Here is an 18,401-nt window from a genome sequence, read left to right as displayed (position 1 = left end):
GATCTTCATCCACCAACCCTTGGAGGACAGATATTATTGTTTGTACCAACACTCGATTAGAGGAACTTACTTATATGTAAATGACTCATGGCAAAGCAGCCAGTTGATTATATTTGAATACTTTAACCCCCGAGGAGTGAAATTCAATAAACTCTTGATAAGTGAATTTAAGTTCAGAATCAAGCTACCTTCAGGACTTGAAGTCTTGTGCAATTTCCAGGGAGGATGCCCACGTTTTATCTTCATTGTTCAATGGAAAACCTTGTGGTGGTGGCATGGCGCTAAGGCGTGTTCCATATTTCTAGCATGAGACTCGTTAGACTGATGTGTGCTTTGTCTAGACAGCTTTGGAAAAATAAGGGAAAACATCCCTCTTGGGGTAGAACCTTTAGATGCTTTGGGGCCGCCACCTTCATCCCCTGTCATTAATTCCCCACTCTTCCTCTGGTCAGGGGGGCGGGAGAGGTGATCCAGTAAGTATTCTATTGTTATCGTCCTACTGGCGGGGCTCTGGCTAGTGCTGGAAGAGGCTTCCAAGAACAATTGGTCTATAGTGTAAAATGGGCGGGGGCATGAATATATCCATGCCCTCACAGGGGTTACCTCTGTTCCCCTGTTTTTGTTTCTGCCCCGGGTCTCAAAAGATTTCTTGAACTTTCTAATTCCAACAGGATCTGTGGGTTTGACAGTGGGGGCAATTAACTTGGGCTTGCGTTCAATGCATTTAGGTATGCCGCTGTCATCAGATGCTGTGCATAAGTGTCCCCCGTGGTGGAGTTCTGGGCATTATTGGGCAGGAGGTATGGCCGTAGATGCTGGTCACAAACTAATGGCACTCCGGCCTAGGAGTGTGGGGGCAAAGTCGGACCATGTTAGAAGGACTCGGGGCATGTGAGGTGGGATCATCCACCAAAGGTCGCCGGGGGTAAGAAGGGTTCCAAACAGTAAGAAGTGCCAGTTAGAAGATTTGGGTATTTTGTTAAGTCAAAGAAAATTCATTTTGTTTATGGTGGGTCTGATGGCTGAAAACTAGGGCCCCCCCAAACAAGTGCTTTTATTTTAGGATTTCATCTTTGGGTTTGATGTATTGTTTTTATCTGATTTAATGTTTCTGATTTTCTCTCTTGAAAATTGAATATAACGTAAGGTGAATGTTGTAATAATTACAGTCTATCTTATTCTGCGCCCGAATATGGTTTACTCCGTCTGGTGCGCTTTATAAATTAGTCAAAAACAAAATCAAAATCAAAATCAAATTTCTCAAGCACGTGGTTAACTGTGAGTTATTGCAGGGAAGAATCGTGGGCGGCGTGGTTCCTGGACAGACTAACAATATGATGTATTCAATAGAACACGGTTATTCAAACCATGTCATACCTGCCTGGTTTTGAAATAATTGAACATACTTTTCCGACTCCAGACATTTTCTTTTTTTTGCCGGGTTCATTCAAATAGATTTTTTACAATATTTTAATGTAGTTTTTACAGTTGAAGACTTCTTTATTCCACCATTTATGCTTCCAGTATGTTTCGGGAATAGACAGTCTTCATCAGGTGGCTGATGGAATGAAAGTTTAAACATAATTCAAGTACTGTAAACAAGTAATTGACACATTCTGAATACTAAACACAACTTCTTCAATGCACCCTCTTATGCAAATTCACACAGTTAAAAAATACATTGATTGCACGGCTTTATTGTCTGGTGGAAATATAACTATTTTATTTATTTATTGTTATTGTATTTAGTCTATTTGACGTTTTACAAACAAAATTCATAGACACAATACAAAACATAAAATCATTTCATTCAAGGGTGTATAAATACATAACTATTGCAAGAAATGTTGTTCGGGAATGTGCCTCGTGCTCAAGGTCCAACTTTAGTTTGTCTTTAAATCATCCAAAAGATCTATAAGAGTCAGTTAGGCGCTAAATCTTGATTTATTCTTCTGTAGTGAAAACACACAGCCTGAACCATACTTGTTGTAATTCTTATTCTATACAGGCTTTGTGGGAGGCTTGAGGGAGTTGTTCTCTCGCTGCCAGGTTACGTATTTATTTTTGAAAAATTAGAGTGGGAACTAGCGCACCTTCACTTTCAGATCGATCCCACAACCCTACATTATACACTAAAAACATAAGTATCAGTTAAAACTATTTCAATATAAATACATATGATATTAATGAATAATGAGTACATTCATTATGAGTTTATCAGAAAGGACGAACAAAGTGATATTGATCTAATACATGTTAGAACCTGAATCAAGCCAAAGTAGGAGACATTCTTTGAATGACAATCGTCTCAGACACTTATTTGGTTCTTAAATACACGTTTTCCCATTTTATTTAAGATGCCTAGAGGTAACAACAATAGTTGTTATCAACATTGCTATGTGACACCAAACCTTGTAGCGTGCAACGTGAATTGGCACTGAGGGTGAGTTCAGACAATAGGCCCGGAATTCGACAGCTTTAATAGAGTAGTATTTGTGGAAAAGATTCTCTAATGTGCACACGTAAAGTGTGCTTAATGTGGAGCATTCGGTAAACAAGTGTTTAGATGTGTCTAAGTAATCACATTTCTTGCACACTCGACAATATCTACCCTCCAAGGGTATTTTCATTTGCGGTCCCAAACTGGATAACAGTGGAAGTTGATTTATACAAAGGAGCAGCATAAGCCAGCGCACTTCTAGATTGGGGCTCAATTTGTTGCAGTCTTTTGTAACTATGTACCACGTTTGTTAAATTGCCCAAACTTTTTATTGTAGCAATGTTTTAATAGTCTATACTCCAATCAAATAAGTCAAATTTAGCTTTGAATAATACGTTTAAGCTTTGGTAGCCACCCCTAGATCCCCAATTTGTGTACCAACTAATCACTTGCAAGGTAGACATCACGAGGTTGTCAAATGTGTCGCTGTCCGAGTGTTTGCCTCTCCCACAGTTTGCACCTAAAATTTCAAAACAGGGCACACCGGTGTCATCTTTGCCTTTAAGTAGAGTTCAGCCCTCTTCCTTTCTACCTCTCCTCCCAGTGAGACCAAACCCAGCTCGAGTCGAACAACCTCCATGGGCAAGGAACGTCTCAATCTCAACAGCTTTTTCCAGAATATCCCCTCGAGGCAATTTTGCCATCTCAAATCCTTCATCATCAGTGCCTCAAGACAGTATGTGATAGCCGGGCAGAAACACTGCCTATTAAGGACTAGCCTCCCGTCGAGGGAGTATCCCGCCATTTGGTGGGTGAAATTATTAAAGAGATTGGTCAATAGTGCTGCCTTCCTTGTCTTGATTGAAACATTATAAGAATAGTTAGGAACTGCACTCCTTTCTAATCCCAAGTAATGATGGTGGTCCACATATGTTACCTTACCTAGGGAGGACTCGAGTTTCACCCTGTTTACCTTTTTCCCAGATATTAAGAGAGTTTTGTTTTTTTCAAAATTGATCTCAAGATCATTCTCCTTTGCATAACTAGCCAGGGCATTCAACATAGATTTGCAGCCACTGAGGGTGTGATCCATTATAACGCGGTCATCCGCGTATAGCATGCACACAACTCTCATTTGTCCAATCTTAGGTGGACAATTGGAGGCAGACACCATCCTCTCTGGAGGGTCAGAGATGTGCATGTTAAATAGCAGGGGAGCCAGCATGCAGCCCTGCTTGACTCCCCTATAAACTTCACTGATGATGAAAAGCCTCTGTCGCTGTCCAGCCAAACTCGGGCTCCTGTCCCTTCCTGAATCTTCTTAGTTATGTCCAAAAGCCAACCTGGTCACCCCATAGACTCCATGTTGCTCCATAGCCTAGCTCTGTTCACACTGTTAAAAGCAGACCTGAAATCTACGAATGTTATACATAGAGGGGGAGCATGCTTGTGTGTGACTTCAAGGATAAGCCGGTCACGCAGGTGAATGCTGTGTGTGGTAAAGGAGTCTGACTGGAAACCCATCTGTAGGTCGAGCATGATATTCTCGGCTGTTACCCAGGCCTGAATCTCCTTTAAGGCAAAGCCTGCAAACAGCTTGCCAATCACGTCCAACATGGGGAGCAACCTGTAGTTATCCGGCCTAGTCCTGTCTCCCATTTCATAGACAGAAACAAGAACAGAGTGCCGCCATGTGAACGGGATGGTGCACTCGTAGCATACTCTATAAAATAGGGCCTACAGCCATGGCGCCATCCCTCAGGATTTCTCTTAAGTACCCATTTGCGAGTCCGTTTAGACCAGGGGCCCTTGATGACTTTAGGTTGTTGATTGTCAGCAGTAATGTCTCAGTGGAAATGTTCAGTGGCCAAGAATCGCAATTCTCGGGGTCGTACGCTGAGGGAAAGTAACACAACCATGTGCTCTCACTAATGGATTGAGAATTAATTTTTCTTTTACTCCCTAGCCAGCAGACATTGCTTGCCATATAGATCAAGTGTTTCCTCTACTGAGAACTCTGATCATGCGTTGCCATTGTGTGTTTAGCACAGAGCTCTTCCAGAGCCACAACCACCGTCAAAATGGATTCTTAATTTTGTTTACCTAGCTGGGGGCTGGGGAAAACAGACTTTCTCAAGTCTCTGACCTGTCTAGGCATATTGCGTTTGGAGTTACGGATTGCAATATCGAATGTTATTCCCGTGCTTTTACCCACCGTCTGGGCACGTCTCGGACAAGTGGTTTCCCCGTCCATGGTAAAGACACTAAACCAATTCTCCATCTCGTCCAGACTAGAGGCTAAGTATAATTTCCAACTGACTCTACCACTGGTATTTACTGCTGTCGTGGCTCTGTCAATATTAGCCTCAGACCACTGAATTCAATTACCGGAATGGCTTACAAGAAATCCAGTAAGGGAAGATTTAGGGAGTGTCTTCACATGGAGCTGAAGTGTTAAACATGATAGGACATGGTCGCTGTGGACATTCCACTCTATCTCAAGGGCCAGTACACACTCCAAGAAAGCATTGCTGCCAAAGACGTAATCTAAGATTCCTGTTTTTGGCCGCTGCTCCATGTCCACGCACCAGGCGTGTCGCCTCTAGCTTGCCCGTTTAATAATACCAGTTCTCATTCCTTAAGGAAATCGACCCATAAGCACCCTTGAATGTAAGTGTTCTGCTGTATAAGCTTAGACTATGCGTTAATATTCTTAAAAGGGGAGCAAAGATCACCATCCAAACAGTGCACATTTAGATCGCCTCCCAAAACAATCACTTTGTGTTCTGCATCTCCCCCTCTGCAATCCACACATATTTCATCATTGTATGTAAATGTGTCATTGGTGCTGGCTCCCCATGGGGGTTCGTACACCTTTATTAACAGCATGGTATTACTACTTTCCTCTGTTTCCAAATTGATTTCAACGGCCAGAATGTTGTTGCTGACGACGCCCAGGCTGTTCTTTCTTTTTTCACCCTGACATCCATCACACACTCTCATCCTGCCTCACTGCCATCAAATCCTGGATGACCTTGCACTTTCTTACTCTGAACGCTGAGAAAACAGAAGTTCTATTTTTCCCAGCTAATGTTCTCCCACCTCAATCTCCTCCTCCTTCCATCTTCGTTCCTCCCTCCTATCTCCCTGTCTCCCTTTCTGCTTGCAATCTTGGTCTCCACTTTGATACTATTCTTTCCTTTGCCCACCACATCTCTCTTACTTCCTGTGCCTGTCGATTTCATCTCGACAATATACGCAAAATTTGCCCTTTTCTCACTTTCCACTAGTATCTTCCTTAATCTTCTCTCGACTTTTCTATTGCTCCGTTCTCTTCTTTGGTCTTCCTTCCTCACGTCTTGTCCCTCTCAAATCAATCTATCATTCTTCCTCCCTCTGTCTTATTTCCCATCACGACTCAATCTCCTCATCCCTCACCTCGCTGGGATGGCTTTCTTTTTACTCTCAACTCAAATACAACTTCATTTGTCTTGTCTTCAAATCTCTCTATGGACTCGCCACTAACTATCTTGCATCTCTCCTCTCCTTCTATTATCCCTCTTGTTCTCTTCGCTCTGTTGGTCACTTTCTACGTACTATCCCACGTGCCCCTTGTGCTCAATCCCGTTTTTGATCCTTCCAACTTCTTGCTTCTCTTCACTGGAACCTTCTCCTCTCTCTCTCTCCGTTCCATTACTTCCTATTTCTTATTCCGCTCTTCCTTAAAAACGCACCTGCTTCAGACGTCTGTTTGATCGTTACTAGCTAATTTTGATCGTCCATTTAACACTGCATATTTTATGTATTGCTAATTGTTCTCTGCAAATTGTTTTTTGCAAATTGTTCCATGTTACTGGTTGATTCTGAGCTTCAATTTACATTGCTTATGTTATGCAATTGTTCTTTGCAATTGGTTCTCTGTTACTGGTTGACTTTGAACTTCAATTTCATTGCTTGTTTTATGTAGTATTGCGAATTGTTCTCTGTAAAGCGCTTTTAAGCGCTATATAAAATCCAATAAAATACAATAAATACAAACTATTAATCAGTATAATCTCGGACCCGTTGGTTTGCCTGGCACTTATCAACAGGCCCCCATACGGTCTTCCATGAGGGCCCTTTTTTGCCAGGGTCTGGTGTATTACAAATCCTTTCGATATGGACCATATCGGTCAGTCATGTCTCTTGACACATGATAACATCTTATTCCAAATGTAAGGGCAAAGAACACACTTCTAGTATTCCAACAAAGGATCTTTAGGTCTCACTTTCAAACATGACACTGTTGTGGGAGGAAGTTCTTGAGCCCTTCCTACCCCTGCTGGTTTACTGCAGACATAGATGTTTGCTCTGGTATCACACTCTTGACCTCAACCACCCTATTGAGTTCATTCGTGCATTTGTCATAGCAATTAGTGGGCAGTGGGTCAGGAGCCCCAGTGTCCAATTCATCGCCCAATGAGCCGAAAGTTGACTTTTGTAGACATATCATTGCAGCTGTGTCCGGTAGGCAACAATGAAGTTATTTTCCTACCGTTTACATTTAGCTGTTCTATGAATTCAAAATCCAAGGTGTTCAGAATTCATAACGTAGGGATTTTAGTCAAGAGTCTTAATACTTCTGGACGATTGAGGTGTATTGCCCTTCGTGTGATTTCATAGGGGTGATGGATCACAATTAGTGGATCCAGGGAGGCAGGGATCTGCAGGGCAATCCAACTAGACCTTTGTATCCCAGGCGGGATAGGAATGTCAACAGGTTCCGCACTTCCAACAGCCTGCACCGAGTTGCTAACTTGCACATCCGGGGTAACAACTATGGGCGTAACTTTCGAAAGATGTGTAGGCTTGTCCCCCACTGCGGGTGCTGAGACTGCCCCCTTAGCTAACCAGCTTGTGAGCGTCTCCACACTTCTTTGTTTTCTTTACATCCAGCGAATCTCCCTTCTCATCGGCTTCTTACATTTTTGAATTTATGCTGCTGTTGTCGAATGTAAAGGAGCTTCTGCCACTTCTACCTCCGATGTCAGCGTTAAGGAGCCAAGGGCCTCCATTTCTTCCATTCTTTTCTTTTGGTGACAACATTCTATGTGGGTTTTGTAAGTGAGTGGTGAGACTGCCACATCTGGTACTTCCACTATTACGCTAGAGTTGTGGGTAGGGGCATCACTCATAATGGCCACAGCATTGCAGTTTACCACAGTCTCCACTGGCAGAGGTGCTTGAGTTCCAGCAGCCTGGCTTTGTTCAAGAAGCGACGTCTGTCGCTGCACTGTTGCGCTCTGCTGTTTTAGATCCCTGTGGATGCATACACAGAGTTTTAGTAGGATCTTTACAGCAAAGTGCAGTGCACCATTGTTAAGGTCCACTACAATGCTCCCAGTGGTACTGTTCGCTAGTGGGCTATGGTCCGCATTATCAGGTTCTTTGGGAGGATGGGTGGTATCTGTGGCAGGAAATAAGTTCTGGGTCAAGGACATCCGGTGGCGTGGTCGATGTATGGTAGTAACGCAGTAGAGGTAGAGGCGGGACAGGTTGCGGATGCACATCACTACTTGAGACTACTTCACCACTTAGCTCACAGGTAGATTGGGTTGCCCTTTGTAAGGAATAACAGAGGGCTATCAGGGAGTTGTTGTTATCAATTTCCACCACCAAGCCGTTTATGCTGCTGGTAAACTCGTCTTCAAGAATGGCTATTAACGGTTCAGAGCTGGCAACTGTTCGTAAGCCGTTTTCATTTTGCGTACTGACTGCTGGTAAGTTTGGTTGTTTTGCTGAATCTGAAGGAAAATTTGATGTGATGTGCGGGCGGGTTGTGCGCGTAGCTTTCCTCAATGGTGTATTTGGTGTATTTAGCACCGATAGAGGCGAGGTCATAACTCATTGCTCAGTGCTTGTGGAGACAGATCGAGTGTTTGCTTTTTTTAAAGGGCTTGTCTTTACGAAGGTTATAAGCCTTCGATCGCTCACAGTTTTCCCTGGGATATTGTACACGTGGTACAATGTATGGCGCACAATGTGTTTGAATGAGCAGAAGCCAAACATCACAGTTGACCAAAACAGTACTAGCAACAGGGCTCAACAATCCTCTTGATGACTGTACCTTATGCTGGGATGGTTATCCGACTTGAGCTCACTCGCTCTCTCGCTAGCAATGCGCTGTTGCCCAGAAGCACAGAACACAAAACACTCAACACACTCCACACTGCTCCGCTTAGGCACGTAGTGTTTGTAGTGTTAGTACCGCCTCCAGTGATTAGCGGCAGCAAAAGATTTTCCAAGAATAAGGTCTCCAATAAAACACTAAACACACTCTGCGCTGCTCTGCTTAGGCAGGGAGTGTTTATACTGTTAGTCCCGCCTCCAGTGATTAGCAGCAACGAAAGACTTTCCAATAAAACTGAGCTTCTCAACAGGACACCAAAATGCATGCGGTTTAATACAACTATAGAAAACCCAAATGCCTTCCCAAAGTGTATTATATCTTGAGTTTCAAATCTGCAAAAACGTGTCATGTATTTTTCTCTACAATGTGTCTGTGTTACAGGCTCTCTTTGGAAGATTCAATCATGCGAGCAACGTCTTTTTATCGTAGAGTATCTACCTTGGCATAACAGATCCTGCTCCTTCTAGCACTGTTTCTGGGTGGGCCCATGTCTCTGTCTCCACACCATCTTTGTGTCAGCCAGTGGTGTCCATTCTGAGTTGCCTCTCTATGCTTTTATCAGCCTGCATCATCCATCAAGTGCAACAGGTGCATGATGGCCTCTTCTTGCATTGTCCATCCAGAGCCATGTCTTTGTGTGCTTTCTACTATGCTGCCATCTGTTGGTGAAAATGTGCGCATGCAACTGATTTTCACAGACATCCTTGATCTTGCATTTACTTCATTTTGCAACACTACAGGTAAGGTTACATTGAGCTTTGCATAGTAAAATGAAAACATGCTTTCCTCTCTGCCTTTTCTCCTATGTCAGCACGGACAATGAGATTGAGTGCAAAATATGCTGCAAAATACAGAAAAAAACATATGTAGCCCCCAGCACACACTGCCACACTTACTCAGTCATGTGCAGTAAGGCCAGGTGGACATAGACAAATAAATGAAATGCTTCTAAATGAAAAAATATTCCTCAAAATGTGCATGATGATCTGCCACACCCAACATGCAGTTGGGCCCCTGTACTTGCGTGGAAGTGCCTGGGGGAGAAAACGAAAAGAAAAACCTACCACAAACTACAATATATGCCACAGAGTGCACACAATGATTCCCCACCCACCAACTCAAATCTGGTGGCATAACTCATACACAAATAAAACAATACCCTCTCAAAAAGGGAATCATTCTGAATGGTATTTTTAAGAACAGGTACACTTACCACATATAATGATGTTGTTAATGTCGACATTAAAGTATTGTAAACACTGAACATAGAATAAAACTAACATTGTTGGAACCGTAGATCCTCATGCCAAATAATAAGTCAATGTAATATTAGCACACATGTGCATCTTTACACAACATACACCAACAATACACTAGGACACATTACAATGTTAACAGTGGTCACACTTTTTAAAACATTTACACTGCTTACAAAAGCAACTAACTCACAAGAATATACACTCCTGCTACCATCTTTACACTACATTTCAAACCAAACAACAACTAGCATTCATATGCTAAGTACAAACAGGCCCACATAAAACAACAGTGAACAAAACCCCACATTAACAGATTTAGCATCCTAACAGATTAACCCATTACCAACAATCCAAAACAAAAGGTCAAGTCAAGGTTCCAACGATCTTTCTTTTTATTTATGGTCAGTGTTTAATAATCGGTTAGACCTTAACATTGCCATTCCCAAAATGCCAAGACTTTAACGTTTTATAGGTAGCAACATTGACTTTTCAAATGCCACCATCTCCTTTTGTTTTGAATAACACATGTGTGGTTGTATACATATGAGCTTATATCTTGCATGGTTAACCGGCACACCAACAGCCTTTTGCTTTGGTGGGCATACAGTGTGGCGCAGTGCTTGAATAATGCCCTGGAGGATGTAGAACCTTTGAGGGGTTGGCATGATCCTTACGGTTGAAGATTGGACTTGTGTGGTTAGGATGAAGGATGGGATGGAGCAACTCTCCCATCTCCTGGAGCATTTTTCCAGTGCTCAGTAGAAGAATACTCAGCTTAGCTGGTCCAGTCCACCAAACACCATTTCCATCCCACCCAGAGTGTGACCAGTCCTCCAGCTGTTGGGAGTCATAAAACACCTTGCAATTGAAAGGATGTTCTTGCATCTGTGTAGTCTACTGGTACAAGAAGGTTAAGACTGTTGAAAACATGCTTTAGATATGTATGTTTGAGTTACTCTGGGAAACAGCAGTAGCTAGCTCAGCAGCAAGACATACACATTCACTAAGATGTGTGATTCACAAAAGGATTTGCATTTCTGCAATTGGATTACATTGTGATATAGTGTGCACACGGTTGTGTTAGTTACACGTGCACACCTTATCAAAAGAGCAGCAAAATAGGACATTCCCGAGGGCATGCTGTGCAGCTGGGGGTCAGAACAGGGGGGGGGGGGGGGGGTCTGAATGGGTGAGAGAAAAATGGCAGCAAACGTATAATATTGCGTAGATTCACCAAACATCAATGCTGCCTTCGAAATGTATGTGAGCAGACTCAAACGACACCAGGGGCTGCTAAAGGTTGAGCAAGGTCACGTAGCACCAGTTTTGCTTCTTGTTTGAGTAAAATAGAGCTGACAGCTTTTGCCCGGATCTATATGTTACGTAACAATGTTTCCAATGGAATGAAACCGCTTTGCCATTTTGTTTCTGCAAGCATGATAGCGAATAGAGCAAATAGGGTTTGATCTAAATTCCACTAGGACTCTGTCACATAACATCTTTGAATTAAGGCAAGAAAACTGAGAACACAACATATGTTTCCTTTTATTTATAAGTATTCACTTAGGAACAAAAATAATTTGTCCCTACTTTTCTGGTGTGAAATATGGTACTTTGAAGCAAATTATGGTTCAATATATGTCCTGCAGCATACATAGCACACAAATTAGACTGCTTAATTTGTGCCTGTGATGAATCAGCTTCCAGGGCACCAGTGGTCCAGGGATAAATATCGGGTTCTACACCATCAATTAGCTCCACACCTCTAGTACATCAGAAGGGATCTAAACACATCGGAAAACACAAGCCAATTATAAACTGTCTTGCACAATTTTGGTAACGTGGACGGAACGGCAGGCTTACCTCCACAAGGTCGAAGATCGTTGGTTAGTTCCAACACAGCAAAAGTACAATTATTACCCAATGATAAAAGGGACTGTCCATTTAAGGTTTTATACAAATATCTGCATTACTATTATCACAACAGAAAGTTCTAGCACACTACAAAATACAACCCACGCTGTAAAGGCATGCAGAGGACAGATAGTTTCAAAGAGGAAAAAGGGATGCACTCTGGATACTGACAGGAGGGTAGTCGCTAAAGTAATTAATCTCAATAGTTCAAGCATACTTGGTTTCAACACAAAGGGAGCAATGGGTCGTAAAATGGCACTAGGGCCCTTTGGAGAAGGACCATGGGCGACAGAACCACCATACCTTGTGCTTGTAGAAATTCTTGCTGCTCGACATGATCGAGTTGCTTTCAAGGCACTTTGCAGGTCCTCCGACAGAGTTCAAGGCAGGAGACAGCTGCGGATATCAGGCGGCAGGCATTTCGGCGAGCAAGGCTGGGCAGACAGTCTCAGGCTGGTCTACACAGTGGGGTCAGGAAATGTTGTCTCAGTGCTGGCCTGCGGCGCTGGCTGAAGTGTCTCGAACGACATTGCTGACTGCAGCGTTGACAACTGTCAGTGGTGAAGTTGGCTGCAGCTTGAGGGGCTGGACTGGCTTGAAAGTTTCCTTTAGGCGGATGCTGGTTGATGCTTGTCGATCCACTCCACCTAACTTCTTCACTCGGCTTGTGTCGTCCTTTAAGGCGAATGGCCCAAAGCTGAGGAGAGTGTTTGCAAGCAACCACCTTGGCCTTGATTTTGGTTCAGAGACTCTCTGGCACTTCCTACCTAGAAAGCTTGCTTACAGAGCCTAGCAGGACACACTGCGTGCTGGCTGGGTACTAGTGCTGCAGCTGCAGAATGGTTGGATTCAGTATCTCCCTCCGTTCCGTGGGAGGTGTTGAGGGAAGGGATCTTGCTTCCCTCTTTGAATATCCTGGCCTTCTTTCACTGGTGAAAGCTGTAAGGCGGACTGTACCTTTAGCCAGGGTTCAAATTAATTCTTCTTGTTACTCCTTGCAAAGTCTTCAGATGATATTCCCAAAAGACGGGTTCCACCCTCTTTTAAAGCCAAATGGGCCACAGTGATTGGTGTAGCCTAAGCCTATCTTAATGAACCAATCCTGGGTCCCCACCAACATTCTCATGTATGCATGAGGTCATGACCAGAGTGCTTTGCAACAGAAAAGGTAAAGGGGGGAAAACATGTTATACTAAGTCTCACCCTTCTTCCTGTCCGTTGTGGATCAAAGGGTCTCTCTGGTTAATTGAGCTCTCTGTGGTTCCAGATTAAAGCAGCAGGTCTCCCTTGAAGCTGTCTCCATCCATCCACATACTTGTACCTTCCGAATGCGGTACTCCTGCATGGGTTGCCTACTGTAAACACATAGGGCCTCATTCCGAGTATGGCGGTAAGGGATACCGGTCACCGTTAACGAGACTGGTGCCAGTAATCCCTTACCGCCACATTCCGAGTTCCCTTTGCGCCCTCGTTCCTAACGCCTGCTTTTAGCAGGCGTTAGGGACGAGGGCGCAAAGGGGCTTTTTAGCCAATAACGGTGACCATAAAGTACGGTCACCGTTATTTGCAATTTCCCCATTCCCATTGAGTCCCACAGGGGCTCATTTGGGAATGGGGAAGAGCCCTGGGGAATGGGAAATTACCACCCTGGTCAACTCGGAATAGGGCGGTAATTTCCCATTCCACCAGGGCGGTGCCGGTACGGGTCCGGTGCCGACCAAGGCACTACTACCGCCATTGGTTAGCGCCGGACTCGGTATGAGGCCCATAGTCCCAGACATGACAGGTCACTGCCCTTGCTACTTAGAGGCGGGAGCTGGCTTCAGGTTGACACAGTGCATATCAAAGATTGTTTGGGTTTGCTGTCTATTTTGTTAAAACTCTGCAGCCAGACCCCATGTGGGCCTGTTTGAAGTTTACTCTATTAGTATGTTAATTTTGTTAATTGCTGCCTCCATCTGCAGAGGGTAAACAAACAGATAGGGCGGATGCATGGAGCCTATGATAATTAATTAGGCTGACCATGGCAGGAGGAAGGTTTTGACTTCCCCCTTCTGAGATGTCTTGATGTACTATAAGCTGTCATATTCCTACTAAATAAGACCGAGGGGACAGCGCCTGTAGGCTGTGTCCACCCAGAGTACACCGGTCTATGTGTATGTCATGCGGTGAGACTAGAAAAATGTGTGAGGTTGATCTACCATCATTCAATTTCCTTTAAAGCCCAGGCGAGCACACACCCACCGTGTGGATGGTTGAATTCCTCACAGTGCCCACATAATGTAATGTCTTGTGATGTCGGAGGCATTTATTCTGCGCATGCTACCAGCGTAGTGATCTCGCAGATCTGTGCCACGTCGAAGTTGATGTTGCCCATGCCCATGTCTGGGTTTCAAGACATTGAATCAGAGAGAGTTGCAAAAATCATTATGTAAAATTGATTGGGGCAAAACCTGTCCATATTGTAGAAGCAGGAAAACCTAGCATGGCTGCCAGCGTTAAATCATCTGACCCCCGAACGCTGTGAATGAAAGTGTTGATGGACGATGACACTATTGTGCGCTTATATCATTCTTCTTGCCAGAGTTCTCCAACTTGTGAGTTTTCTGTTTCTTTGTAAATGTTACTTGATTTGCCGATCTCGCACGGAAGCAAGTCTAAAATGGCCGCGCCGTGGCATTCCAACATGCCAAGTGCAGGCCTCCCTCATACCAGAGACCCACTCTGCTAGCTCTCTGCCCTTTGCTTACATATGCATGAACACGTGTGCAGATACGCGCGGTGTGTGGAGTACGTACGATGCACTATGTCGTGGAGTGAAAAAATGTTCTAAAACATGCAAACACTAGTTGCTCCTCTATGGAGCTGTTGGATTTTTGTGAATGACGTGTAAATCAATCTGATTTTTTGACAGAAATGAGTTAAACCCGATGTCTTTGTGAATACTCTTTTCAGATATATGTTACAACGATGTGTAAACGTGTAACTTATACTTAAAAAGGTACACTTTGTGAATGAATTCCGATGTCTTTCTAATAAAACAACTTTGCAAATAGCTGACTCTACAAAGGATGGCCCAGGTATTCCAGGACAGGTAGGAAGGCTATCACCGCAACTCACATGCACGCTTTTTCCTTCCATTTTATAAACTGACGCAACCCCATAACGGTGTTACACACCTACACATGGACGTTGATGCAGGTGCTTATCTCCATGGTGGTCAATTAAGAACAATGGGGGTCATTCCGAGGTTGGAGGTAAGGAATTACCGGCACCGGTAAGGGTGCCGATGCCGGTAATCCCTTACCTCCGTATTCCGAGGTCCCTTTGCGGGTCCTTCCTTACCTCCTGCTTTTAGCAGGAGTTAAGTACGGGACCCGCAAAGGTACCGTAATTACCTCCTTCCCCATTCCCATTGAGCCCTATGGGGCAGAAATGGGAATGGGGAAGGGCAAAAGGTGAATGGGGAATTACCGGTCCCTCCAACCCTGGAATGGACTGGTAATTACTCCATTCACCATGCCGGATTTGGGACGGTTTCGGAGGCAACCATGGAGCTAATTACTCCATTGTTAGCTCCAAACCCGGAATGAGGCCCAATCTCTTTTTGCCCTCACAAATATCTTACGCTTTCTACCTTTGGAACTAAACAAGTCTTTTTTCCTCTGACAGGGTCCTAGATGTGAATCAATCCCATGATGCAACATGTGTCCCCGGCCCCTGCTCTGACAATGATGGCCGCACAGAGTGTCCCTCCGCCCCCGTATCAAGAGAGCCAACAGGTGAGTTCCTTCGTCAGCAACAAGCAGCCCAAAGCACTGTGCATGACACCTCTCTCTGTCTCTCTCTCTCTCCCTCTCTCTCTCTCTCTTTCCTTCTCCTCCTGTTCCTCCTCCTCCTCCTCTTCCTCCTCCTCCTTCTCCTCCCTTAGTTACGAAGAGAGTACATGTTGTAGAACACTGCGTATTGATGGGTCGCCTAGTCCAGTTCTAAAGAGCCACGGCCATACCAGGTTTTCAGGATAACATCAGGCCTATAAAACTCTCGTTTAGATTAACTTTACATGTATTTTGTGCGACTTTTTGGAAAACATCGAGGGCCTGATTCAAAAACCGCTTTTCAATGTAATTTTTCAAAAGCACCCTCAAGAGCCAAATATGCTCTGGGCCTGAGGAAACACGCTTGTGCAAATCAGGCACAAAGTGTATTAGGCTCCTGAGGGTCCACCACAAAGACCCCTACCAAAACAGGTATGAAATGTTTGTGGCCAGAATCTGCTCCTGGCCCGCCATGCTGTATAGCGGGGCCACGAGGATCACCAAGATCCTGATGCCAGGGGGCAGTGTTCCCTCTCGCTCTGAAACACTTGTGTATGAGCTTGATATAAATAACATATCATATATCATATGAAGGTCATACAATGATATGACAAATAGACATTTACACACAGTCCATTATGTACGTTGGCTATATACAACATATACATTTATGCACTCTACTAATTTACATATTTACATGGAGGTTGACAATGACATTCATTATCTCTGAGTCCAGTTTAAGCCCACTAGACTGGCGGGAGCACAGCATCAAAGTACACCACTGTCTGCTGAGGCATTGGGAGACGTACATAAAAGGGGTGACATCTTTATTAGTCCTTGAACACAATGCCAGCAGGCCGCATGCAGTCAAAGCCGCACTCGTGTTACCGGGGGCCACATCTGCACTGCCGGGTCAGTCCTCAGACAGCGGCAGTCCCTGATGACAAAGAGCGCCAGCACGATGTTGGGGCTGGCTACTGGCAGCACACGTGCCATGCCAATGTTGTGGCAGCAAACAAGGGTAGGCAATCACGGCCTCCAGCAGGACCCACCACAGAGAAAACAGAGTGAAGATCTCAGGAGTCCGCTCTCCCACTATCTGGGCGACAGGATTTCCTTACTTCTTCCCCTTCCAGGCACAGCCAAAGCAGGTCCTGCTCATGGCCCACACCACAAAGCAGGACCTTGAGGATAGGCAGAGCCAATGTGATGACATTGAAGATGCAGAGCTGCTCCTGGACCACGCTGCCCAGCAGGACCGCAAGGATCGGCAGGGCCAAAGTGATGAGTGAAGCGTAGAATGACCTGCTCCTGGACCACGTTGTGCAGCGGGGGCCACAAGGATCGGCAGGGCCAAAGTGATGAGTGAAGCATAGAATGGGGGTCATTACGACCCAGGCGGTAAGTACGCCAACTTTACCACCATGGTGTAAACTACGTTTACACCATGGTGGATGGCGGATTTACCGCCCCATTCCAAGGTGAGTGGGGCGGTAAATCCCCATTTCCCATTTTCCCTTCCCCATTCCCATTTTTGCCCCATAGGGCATAATGGGAGTGGGGAAGGCGCTAATTACGCCACCGTAAATTACGGTGGCGTAATAAGCATCATGGCGGGTTAGCGCCATGGATTTTAACGGCTGCTAAAAGCAGCCATTAAAATTGGAATCAGGCGTTAAGGGTTAACGACGGCGTTAACCCTTAACGCCTGGGTCGTAATGAGGCCCAATGACCTGTTCCTGGACCACACTGTGCAGCGGGTGCCACAAGGATCGGCAGGGCCAAAGTGATGAGTGAAGCATAGAATGACCTGCTCCTGAACCACACTGTGCAGCGGGGGCCACAAGGATCAGCAGGGCCAAAGTGATGAGTGAAGCGTAGAATGACCTGCTCCTGGACCACGTTGTGCAGCGGGGGCCACAAGGATCGGCAGGGCCAAAGTGATGAGTGAAGCGTAGAATGACCTGCTCCTGGACCACACTGTGCAGCGCGGGCCACAAAGATGGGCACGGCCAAAGTGATGAGTGAAGCATAGAATGGGGGTCATTACGACCCAGGGGGTAAGTACGCCAACTTTACCACCATGGTGTAAACTATGTTTACACCATGGTGGATGGCGGATTTACCACCCCATTCCAAGGTGAGTGGGGCGGTAAATCCCCATTTCCCCTTCCCCATTCCCATTTTTGCCCCATAGGGCATAATGGGAGTGGGGAAGGCGCTAATTAGGCCACCGTAAATTACGGTGGCGTAATTAGCATCATGGCGGGTTAGCGCCATGGATTTTAACGGCTGCTAAAAGGAGCCATTAAAATTGGAATCCGGCGTTAAGGGTTAACGACGGCGTTAACCCTTAACGCCTGGGTCGTAATGAGGCCCAATGACCTGCTCCTGGACCACACTGTGCAGCGGGTGCCACAAGGATCGGCAGGGCCAAAGTGATGAGTGAAGCGTAGAATGACCTGCTCCTGAACCACACTGCGCAGCGGGGGCCACAAGGATCAGCAGGGCCAAAGTGATGAGTGAAGCGTAGAATGACATGCTCCTGGACCACACTGTGCAGCGGGTGCCACAAGGATCGGCAGGGCCAAAGTGATGAGTGAAGCGTAGAATGACCTGCTCCTGAACCACACTGTGCACCGGGTGCCACAAGGATCGGCAGGGCCAAAGTGATGAGTGAAGCGTAGAATGACCTGCTCCTGAACCACACTGCGCAGCGGGGGCCACAAGGATCAGCAGGGCCAAAGTGATGAGTGAAGCGTAGAATGACATGCTCCTGGACCACACTGTGCAGCGGGTGC

General features: G+C 45.3%; 1 protein-coding gene across 3 annotated transcripts in view; it reads left to right on the top strand.

Moving 5' to 3' along the window:
* The window catches only part of PKNOX2 (PBX/knotted 1 homeobox 2), a 1,892,972-nt gene that overhangs the window by 1,096,687 nt on the left and 777,884 nt on the right, over positions 1 to 18,401 (top strand). For all 3 annotated transcript variants that reach the window (XM_069614552.1, XM_069614551.1, XM_069614553.1), the window contains exon 7: positions 15,455 to 15,564. In XM_069614552.1, the coding sequence (XP_069470653.1) occupies positions 15,478 to 15,564 (87 nt within the window). In that variant the 5' untranslated portion in view covers positions 15,455 to 15,477. The remainder of the gene's footprint in view (positions 1 to 15,454; positions 15,565 to 18,401) is intronic.

This window comes from Ambystoma mexicanum, chromosome 9, assembly GCF_040938575.1.
Source record: "Ambystoma mexicanum isolate Mex_15411 chromosome 9, UKY_AmexF1_1, whole genome shotgun sequence".
Lineage (NCBI taxonomy): Eukaryota > Metazoa > Chordata > Amphibia > Caudata > Ambystomatidae > Ambystoma > Ambystoma mexicanum.
The sequence above is the reverse complement of the archived record's forward strand: the minus strand, read 5'-3'. Positions and strand labels throughout refer to the sequence as shown.